We start from the raw sequence: 10,330 nt of genomic DNA on the forward strand, positions 1-10,330 counted from the left end.
ACTTACAGTGGAGAGAGAGAGAGAATCATGGTCGAGCTACATCCACTTACAGTGGAGAGAGAGAGAATCATGGTCGAGCTAGATCCACTTACAGTGGAGAGAGAGAGAGAATCATGGTCGAGCTACATCCACTTACAGTGGAGAGAGAGAGAAAGAATCATGGTCGAGCTACATTCACTTACAGTGGAGAGAGAGAGAGAGAATCATGGTCGAGTTACATCCACTTACAGTGGAGAGAGAGAGAGAGAGAGAGAGAATCATGGTCGAGCTACATCCACTTACAGTGGAGAGAGAGAGAATCATGGTCGATCTACATCCACTTACAGTGGAGAGAGAGAGAATCATGGTCGAGCTACATCCACTTACAGTGGAGAGAGAGAGAATCATGGTCGAGCTACATTCACTTACAGTGGAGAGAGAGAGAGAGATTCATGGTCGAGTTACATCCACTTACAGTGGAGAGAGAGAGAGAGAGAGAGAGAGAGAGAGAGAGAGAGAGATTCATGGTCGAGTTACATCCACTTACAGTGGAGAGAGAGAGAGAGAATCATGGTCGAGTTACATCCACTTACAGTGGAGAGAGAGAGAGAGAGAGAGAGAGAGAGAGAGAGATTCATGGTCGATCTACATTCACTTACAGTGGAGAGAGAGAGAATAATGGTCGAGCTACATCCACTTACAGTGGAGAGAGAGAGAATCATGGTCGAGCTACATCCACTTACAGTGGAGAGAGAGAGAATCATGGTCGAGTTACATCCACTTACAGTGGAGAGAGAGAGAGAGAGAGAGAGAGATTCATGGTCGATCTACATTCACTTACAGTGGAGAGAGAGAGAGAGAGAGAGAGAGAGAGATTCATGGTCGATCTACATTCACTTACAGTGGAGAGAGAGAGAATAATGGTCGAGCTACATCCACTTACAGTGGAGAGAGAGAATCATGGTCGAGCTACATCCACTCACAGTGGAGAGAGAGAATCATGGTCGAGCTACATTCACTTACAGTGGAGAGAGAGGAACTTTGCATCCACCTGTGTTGTTGTCACGTCTTCACTTCCTGCTGATGATGTCAGCACCTCGCTGTAGTGTCACAGCCTGTGGTAAGAGGGCGTCTTCCTGTGTAAGGAGCAGCAGGGGAGGTGAATCATGCGATCAGACAGGTGAGCTGGATCAGGTACCGATGATGGTACCTCCGATCTGCTAATCCCGGCCTGGATCAAGTCCATCTGCTCAGCTCCCTGCTGGACTGCAGCCTGGAATAGACCCAGATTAGTCTCAGCTACCATCCTGGAATATCCTGGGACAGGTCTTTATACTGCTCTGGGACCCGGAGGTGCCAGCTGGGATTAAAGAGTCACACTCAGAGTTTAAAGAAGACTCAGTTTTATTTACACCAGCACAAACTTCAGAGATACAAACTAACACCGTCAGTCCAGTTCAGTCAGTTTATTGGTCCATGTGGCCATCCTCTGGCCAATGAGAGAGCAGAGTAACACCACGGCAGTTCCTGATTGGTCAGAGGGCCATTGGGCTGACCCCGGTGACCTCAGACAGAGATCTTGGTGTTCCTGAAGCTCGAGTTGTCCCTGAAACCAAAGACAGAAGAGGTCTCACTGCTTTATCAGGATCGTTTCCCACAATGCATTTCACCAGTCAGCAGTGACAAGCACAGCTGTTAGTTTAAACACAGAATTAGTGTCATCTGGGCAATCGTTGCTCAAGAGTTCAGTTCGTCCTGTAATCGGAAGGTTGACGGTTTGTTGTGTCTTTGAGCAAGACACTTCACCCGTTGCCTACTGGTGGTGGTCAGAGGGCCCGGTGGCGCCAGTGTCCGGCAGCCTCGCCTCTGTCAGTGCGCCCCAGGGCAGCTTTGGCTACAATGTAGCTGCCATCACCAGTGTGTGGATGACTGCATGTAGTGTAAAGCGCTTTGAGGTCCTTAGGGACTACATAAAGCGCTATACAAATACAAGCCATTTACCATCTGCTGCAATCCTCCTGCTCTCTAAACACGCTTGAGTGTTTACAGTGGCTTTACAGAGTGGACAGAGGGGTAACAGTGGGTTTACAGAGTGGACAGAGGGGTAACAGTGGGTTTACAGAGTGGACAGAGGGGTAACAGTGGGTTTACAGAGTGGACAGAGGGGTAACAGTGGGTTTACAGGGAGGACAGAGGGGTAACAGTGGGTTTACAGGGAGGACAGAGGGGTAACAGTGGGTTTACAGAGTGGACAGAGGGGTAACAGTGGGTTTACAGAGAGGACAGAGGGGTAACAGTGGGTTTACAGAGTGGACAGAGGGGTAACAGTGGGTTTACAGGGAGGACAGAGGGGTAACAGTGGGTTTACAGGGAGGACAGAGGGGTAACAGTGGGTTTACAGAGTGGACAGAGGGGTAACAGAGGGGTAACAGAGGGGTAACAGAGGGTTTACAGGGAGGACAGGGAGGACAGGGAGAACACGTACATTTGATCTCAACTTTGACCTAAAGAAAACAAATGTCCTGATTTCCTTTCATTAGATGAAAAGTGGCTCCACCTCATGTCCCAAACATCAACAGAGGACAAACCCTGTTTAGAGGATCATGAACCCTTTAGACCTGCCATAGAACTAAGAACGAGATATTTTTACATGCTGTGGAGCAGTTTTTGGAAGCATTTCAAGTTGCTATACATCAATACAACTGTTATAGCCCATATTTTAGCATTAAGTCCATAGTAACTACATAAATTGCAAAAAAGTGCAATAAACCAGCGGTCCCCAACCCCCGGGCCTCGGACCGGTGCCGGTCCGTGAGTCGTTTGGTACCGGGCCGCGAGAGTTGAGGCTCAGGTGTGAAATGTATGGTTTTCAGGGTTTTTAATCGGTTTTCAGCGTTATTTTGTTATCGTTTTTATCGTTTTTATCGTTTTTATCGTTAACTCGGTTTTCCTGGTCTTTTCACATCCATCTTCATCCGCTTTATCCGAGGCCGGGTCGCGGGGGCAGCAGCCTAAGCAAAGAGGCCCAGACCTCCCTCTCCCCAGCCACCTCCTCCAGCTTATCCGGGGGAATACCAAGGCGTTCCCAGGCCAGCCGAGAGATATAATCTCTCCAGCGTGTCCTGGGGGCCTCCTCCCGGTGGGACATGCCTGGAACACCTCACCCAGGAGGCATCCTTGTCAGATGCCCGAACCACCTCAGCTGGCTCCTTTCGATGTGGAGCAGCAGCTGCTCCACTCTGAGCCCCTCCTGGAGGGCCGAACTTCTCACCCCATCTCTAAGGGAGAGGCCAGCCACCTTTCGGAGGAAGCTTATTTACGCTGCTCCCTTCTCCCATCACTCGAGAACAAGACCCCGAGATACTTGAACTCCTCCACTTGGGGCAGGAACTCATCCCCGACCCGGAGTGGGCACTCCACCCTTTTCCGGCTGAGAACCATGGCCTCAGATTTGGAGGTGCTGATCCTCATTCCCGCTGCTTCACACTCGGCTGCGAACCGTTCCAGTGCGAGCTGGAGGCCTTCACCCGATGAAGCCAACAGAACCACATCATCTGCAAAAATCAGAGATGAGATTCTGAGGCCACCAAAGCGAAAGCCCTCCGCCACTTGGCTGCGCCTAGAAATCCTGTCCATAAAAATTATGAACAGAACCGGAGACAAAGGGCAGCCCTGGCGGAGCCCATCACCCACCGGGAACGAGTCCGACTTATTGCCGGCAATGCGAACCAAGCTCTTGCAACTGTTGTATAGGGATCGAATCTTTTCACATGTGTTATGAATAAATCTTATTTTTTTCGGTACCGGTACTAGTTTTATTTTGTTGACACCTTAAAAGCCAGTCTGTGAAAATATTGTTGGGCATAAACCGGTCCGTGGCGCAAAAACGGTTGGGGACCACTGCAATAAAGTACAAAAAATTTGAAAATCGTTTTTATTTTTTTAACATATATTTCTAAATAGAGAAATTTAAGAGGTTTATCCCTCAAAACTGTAAATCCAAAAAAGTTGCACAAACAGTTTCCCACCACAGGGAATTTATTTTGTGTCTTCATAGTTTTATTTTTGAGATACAGCAATTTTTATATACTGCAGAAAAAACTAAAACCAATCCTATGATGCAAATTTGCAGAGAAAACAGCAGGTGCGTCAAAATAAACCATTTAAAGCAGCGCGATTTGAGTCCTAAGCATCCCAGCAACTATTCAGAAAAGCATGAAGTCAAACATGACTTTTAAAAACATCGGTAAAGGCCTACAAGTAAAAAACTTCATTTTCTGAGAAAATGAAGTCACTTCCGGTTTCGGGCAGGTAATGGCGGACATGCGATAGCTCATGCTGACGTCTATTCTAACGTGGGAAGTGTTACGAACAGCTGATCGGATCGGCAAAGCGTGTTTCTGGGATATTATGTTTTTGTTGCTGCAAGTGCTTTTTATGCAGTTTTTGCAAAGCTATATGTGGAAGGGAACTGTGACCGAGGACAAGCTGATGGCATCAGATGTAAGTACAACTCCTCTGGTTTCATATGCAAAAAAAATTATTGCGCTAGCTTACACGGTTCCGGTTCTACCGGGATTTAAAAATGGTTAGGCAAAACGGAGCGTGCCGCTCTAACTGGTTTTAAAGGGTTAAGTACAGATGGTTTAGAGCTGAGACAGGTGACTTTGATCACCGTCAGGTTCATATGAATACACTCAAAGCATCAACCAACCTGACAGCACAGTGTTAGCAGCAGTAACAGTAGTAGCACAGTGGTAGTACCTGAGGCTGTCGTTGTGGGTCTTGTACTCCATGATGGTGTTAGCTGGAAGGTTCAGGACTCGTCTCAAAGTGTCTCTGATTCTGGATGTCGTCGTCTGGTCGTTGGACGTCCTGTTCCAGATCGACAGGATGTCCTCCTGACAGACAGACGGGTTACAGACAGGTCAGAGGTCAGATGCTATCATAAACGTACCACAGGCCTTCAAGCTTGTTTAAACCCAGCTAATCTTAGCTAATTATAGGCCAACAGCTAACAGATCATCTGCAGAGGCTTATTGAAGAGTTTCAGTCAGGTTTCAGAGCTCAGCACAGCAACAGCTTTAGTGAAGGTTACAAATGATCTTCTTATGGCCTCTGACAGGAAATGGTGAATGGACTGGTTCTCCTATATCACTTTCCTACTCTGAGCACAGCGTGCCGGGTTCGCCCATCCACACAAGTCCTTTTTCCTATCTAATATTTACACACATACTCCGATGGATGCATCAGAGCACAACTCGGGGAACCAGTTTGGATTTGGGAGACAGACCGTCTAATTTTAAGCTCAGGCTAAAGGAGCAGACTCCTGTCAGTGGAGGAGCAGCAGCTCTCCTCTGAGCTCACTTCCAGCGCTCATATATCGGACTCACTGATTTGGTCTGTGAACACAGCTCGACAACATTGCTGCCACAGTCTTCCATACAGGACACACTGAGGCCAAACAAGACCCCACCCGTCCAGCTGAACCCACGCTACCCACTGATCAGATCACATGATCCAGACTGGAAATACTTTTACTTTGAAAGATGTCGTGGGAGGTCCCTGAGCTCTGAAAGTGGAATTCAGCACTGAGCATGACGCTCAGTGTAGTTTCATTCTTATTAAAAAAAGGGGACCAGCACACCAGCACTGGGTAACCCTGGTAACAATCACAGAAGTCCTCTCTCTGCTTGACTCCACAGACTTCCACAGTCATCACTAGCTGCACTTTAGTAACACAGTTCTATTGTGTTTTACTTCGACAGCACCGAATCCCAGTTTGAGCCCTGATCTCTGGTAGAGAAGGTCTCCGCTCTGCCTCATTCCGACTCAGAGCAGCAGCCCTGCAGTAACACAGTGCTGCAGTGGTTGTGTGGTTACCTGGAAGCGTATGGAGACCACAGCCCCACAGATCTCCTCTCCCACCATGAACTGCTCGCCCAGCATGGCCAGGATGATGTTCTCCCAGAACCGACTCGCCAGACCCTTACGCAGCCGGATGATCCACTTCCCCCCACTGCGGTTAGACTCGTCCTGCACAGGTGAGACAGACACAACAGGTGACACAGGTAGGAGACACAGGGGGGAGTTTGAGTGCATCAGTCATGTGACCACACAGCTCTAACATCACTGCAGGAAGTTATCTGGGACAACTGGTACGAGCAGCACAGCAGGGGGCGGTACGGGATTGCTGCAGTATCAGTACTCCTTTAGCGCATGAGTACATCTCCAGGATTACTCCTGCAGTACTCGAGTACACTGATGAGCAGTTAATACTTTTCTGTTAAAACAGCTTTTCTGTTAAGAATTCTTAGTTGAATTATTATGTATTGTTTATTTTCACGTGTTTTATTTAATCTGTTGTATTGACTATGACCTAACGTTCATGTTACTTTTAGCCTTTTGTGTACAGCTGTGGGACCGCTCGTCTGTGAAGCGCTACCTTTCTGGACATGGGTTTAGGGACCAGACAAAGAGTTATTAAAAAACCTCCATGAGAAGATCACCCAGGAAACAGTTCCCCCTGCCTGGGGTTACCAGGGCCAGGATGTGGCTGGGCACAGCCAGGGAAAGGGACAGGGGCCCATCGCCGTACTACGGGCCATTTAATCCTTAAGCAACCATTGCAAGAACTTGGTCCGCAGAGCCGTCAGTAGGTAGGACTAGTTCCTGGTGGGACATGGTACTCTCACCGATTCTGTTCAGAATCTTCATGTACAGAATTTACAGGCGCAGCCAAGAATCTCGTCTCTGGCTTTCGTGCAGATTGGTTCTGTTGGTTTCATCAGGTGGTGTCCTCCAGCGCGCACTGGAGCGGCTGCAGTGATGCTGCACCGGTCCACGGTGGTGAAGAGAGAGCTGAGCCTCCTGGGCAAGGTGCGCTTGTCGTGTTCTCCGGGAGGAGGCCAGCAGGAGGGAGGTCTGGCACGCTCTGCTCAGGCTGCTGCCCCGTGACCTGCCCCCCAGTGAAGGAAGACGGATGGATACCCCTCATCTTCATCAGCACTTCACTAAGAATTCATTGATGCTTCCTTCATTAGTACTTTCTTGGTGTGGGTGTGGCCTCACACAGGCGTGTCTGGTTCGTGGTGATGTCACTGCAGCCCTGCATGTGTTGTGTGTCTATGATGATTTTATTGTTGTACTTTCATTTGAGCAGCACAAATCTGTCCTACACGAGTACTGCAGGAGTACTGCAGGAGTACTGGGTACTTAGTTACCTCCCACATGGGTTTGATGCCCTCCTTGAACAGGTGGAAGTCGCTGTGCCCGCTCAGGTCACCTGGCCTCACCAGATGACTGTAAAACCTCCAGAACTGCTCCACCTGAACACACATTATTGGCTATCAGAACGATCGATCGCACAGACTTACTGATCCGGTCAGACTGATCATGTGACTGAATCAGAGAGAGAAGAAATAAAATCGTGTCAGACTGAAACTATCAGTAAAGCTGACGGGGTGTGGTCTCAGAGGAGGCGTGTCCTCACAGAAAGCTGTCCATACGTACCGAGGCCACGGTGCCGATCTGTCGTATGTTCTGCTCGTAGCTCAGAGAGCTGGCGGGACGACTCGGGGTCCTCCTGCTGTACCAGAAGGTGTAGTTATACTGCAGGGGGTGCTCACCTGCACCTGGACACACCGTCTGCAGGTTACAAAACACACACATCACAGCTGCTGACCAATCAGGCCCTCACAGTCTGAGGGTTTTAAGAGTGTCTAAACTCAAGGCTGTCCTTCAGAGGGCCGATTACGTCACAGTGACGTGACGAAGGCTGCTGCAAATGCGTCGTCCTTTCCCTCAGATTTCAAGGATGGGTTATGATGTGGGTTGGCACATCATATCCCAGGATTCATAGCACAGCAGAGGATAAAGTGGGGCGGCCGAAGAGTAAACATTTAAAAGTAAGTGCTGAGTTTTATGACTCTTATTTATGCGGCGATACAAAAGTTCCAACAGGAACATTAAACAACACTTTTAGCTGCCTGTCAGCAAAGTCACGTGACATTGTTTTTATGAAGCACTTATAATGTTCAAACAGTTTAATCCTACAGAGATGTGATGATTTCATGCATAATTACAGTCAGTCATATATCCACAAACACAACTGTTGTCTGTCCTCTAACGCCACGTGTCTCAGCGAGACTTCCACCTGGGATAACATAACGTGGCTGCAGACACGAGCACGGCGTGAACAGGTAACCAGGTAAAACAGAGGAACAGGTTACCTTGCGCCGGTTGTTGTTGTTGTTGTTTCCATCGGCATTGTCAACGTGACAATCTGTCTCCTGTGCGTTGTCATCTTGGGGACTGAAAGACAAACAGGAAGTACTCAGCAGGTAATCCCAGGTGTCACCTGAGGGACGTGCCCATGGTTTATGGTGGACGAGCAGCTAAAATGCTTGAGTCATCTTTACGTTTGCTTTTCCACTGATATGTAGCCTGCATGTGTTACCACAGCAGGGCCGCTGTACACCGAACGACCAGCAGATGGCAGCAGTGAGCTGTCAAACGGGGCTTCGTGCGCCCGAAACCATTGGCTGGAAAGATTCGACACACCGCACCGTCACTACTCACAGGTGAAGTCGCCCCTTTATCTCACGTCCTTCCTAAACTCCATTTAAAAGACGGAGCCCTGCGCTGACGTCACACCTCCACAGGTCCTCTCACTTGTACACAACAGCGCACGCGACCGTCTCACGCTCCGAAACAAACGGACTGTTCAGGGAGGCTGTGTCAATAAAGTTTAGACCCCGACTGCCTGGATAAAAACGCTGTTGTTAACGGCTAACTCTTATTTCACGCAGTCTGTTTAAATAAAGTTTGAATGAATCACACTGGATGCTAGCTCTACGTGCTCGAGCGTTATCTGCAGTTATTTCCGGGTCAAAGGTGAGCCTTACCGCTCCAACTGATCCATCTCTCCTCCGTCTCTCGTTCTGCTCCTTATCTCCGCCTGTATCACCTGTACTTTTCTATTTTTAATCTATTGTCCCTACTCGGCTTCTACTCAACACACTGGACTGCGGTGACGGCTTCTGTCAATGCGCATGCTTACGGCGGAACAGTGGACGGAAGGCGCGAAGGGACAAATATAATAGCTGTCACTAATCGCCCTTTCACGAAAGGTTATAAAAGCGAAAGATTATGTCCATAAGTATGGAGGATCAACGCGGGATAATTGACTTCATTAAAAATAATAATAAGTGATATATAAATATTATGGCGGGCCCATAGTGCATAAACTACAAAATTATATTTATAAATATATGGAGGACCAACACTGCACAATCAATACATTAAAAAAACGATAAACGAAAATACACTTCTCTGCATTAATGTATGCTTCTCAAGTCAAGTGATCTTTATTTATAAAGCACATTTAAAGGGCATCAAGTGTCCGCCAAAGTGCTGAACAGAAGGATAGCATAATCAAATAAAAAGAATTAAAATAGATGAAAGATGAAAAAATAGAAAACATTGTGACATCCCATATGTTTGTAAAAATATATGTGTACATGCAAATATGCACATACATATACAAGAGTGTACACATTCACACACAAGCACACATATGTGAACATAAAATACATATATACGTTTGTACAAGTGCAAACCCAACACATGTCTTTAGATGGTTTAATACAGGGGTCCCCAATCCCAGTCCACGAGGGCCGGTGTCCCTGCAGGTTTTAGATCTCACCCTGGGTCAACACACCTGAATCACATGATTAGTTCATTACCAGGCCTCTGGAGACAAGACAGTTATTTATCTATTTAAATCAGCTGTGATGGATCAAGGACACATCTTAAACCTGCAGGGACACCGGCCCTCATGGACTGGGATTGGGGACCCCTAATTTAATAGGATTGTGTGGTCAACAGTGTCAAATGCTGTCTAAGGAGCTTGGAAAAAAAAGATGTCATATATCATGGATTGATTAATACCCAGAGTTATTTGCATTTATTTTCCTTGAAATACGGTGAAATATCTTATTATTTTAGTTTTATTTATTTCATTTTAAAAAAAGAGCAGTTAGGACTCAAAGGTCACAGCAGCACCTGCTGGACGTCAGAGGAACTGAACATGTCTCAGGTGAGTAAAGCACACACACACATACACACACACACACACACATACACACACACCAGTTAAACTTTTATTTTGAAACAACAAAACAACAATAATCCATAATAACACTGATCAATAAGTGCTTTAACACCTGGGCATGGTGTTATAACATCAGGCTCCGCCCTTCAGGTGACCTGCTCTCCTATGTCAGAGGGTCAAGAAGAATCAATAACATCACAAATCAATACATGAAGAAACCAATTAGTTAAAAATCAT

At 47.2% G+C, this 10,330-nt stretch overlaps 1 protein-coding gene across 1 annotated transcript; it reads right to left on the bottom strand.

The window, feature by feature from the left end:
* Positions 1–1,365: 1,365 nt before the first annotated feature.
* On the bottom strand, positions 1,366–9,059 carry LOC146712265 (eukaryotic translation initiation factor 4E type 2-like). Its single transcript, XM_085452044.1, has 7 exons — positions 8,886–9,059; positions 8,211–8,292; positions 7,492–7,626; positions 7,203–7,307; positions 5,863–6,015; positions 4,744–4,880; positions 1,366–1,585 (listed from the first exon to the last, which is right to left on the bottom strand). The coding sequence occupies exons 1-7, from the start codon at positions 8,900–8,902 to the stop codon at positions 1,546–1,548; spliced, it is 669 nt and encodes a 222-aa protein (XP_085308170.1). The 5' UTR covers positions 8,903–9,059; the 3' UTR covers positions 1,366–1,545.
* Between the last annotated feature and the right edge of the window lie 1,271 nt (positions 9,060–10,330).

The sequence above is a fragment of the Copadichromis virginalis genome, linkage group LG3, assembly GCF_057382275.1.
Source record: "Copadichromis virginalis isolate Kocher_CV1m ecotype Utaka linkage group LG3, C_Virginalis_male_GT1.1, whole genome shotgun sequence".
Taxonomy (NCBI): Eukaryota; Metazoa; Chordata; class Actinopteri; order Cichliformes; family Cichlidae; genus Copadichromis; species Copadichromis virginalis.

Bases quoted from the DNA above. Each gene is read 5' to 3' on its own strand.
- LOC146712265 (XM_085452044.1), bottom strand. The intron at 7,627-8,210 runs GTAACCTGTTCC...TGTAACCTGCAG, and splicing joins ACAACAACAACCGGCGCAAG to ACGGTGTGTCCAGGTGCAGG. The intron at 1,586-4,743 runs GTACTACCACTG...CTTTGGTTTCAG, and splicing joins ACCCACAACGACAGCCTCAG to GGACAACTCGAGCTTCAGGA.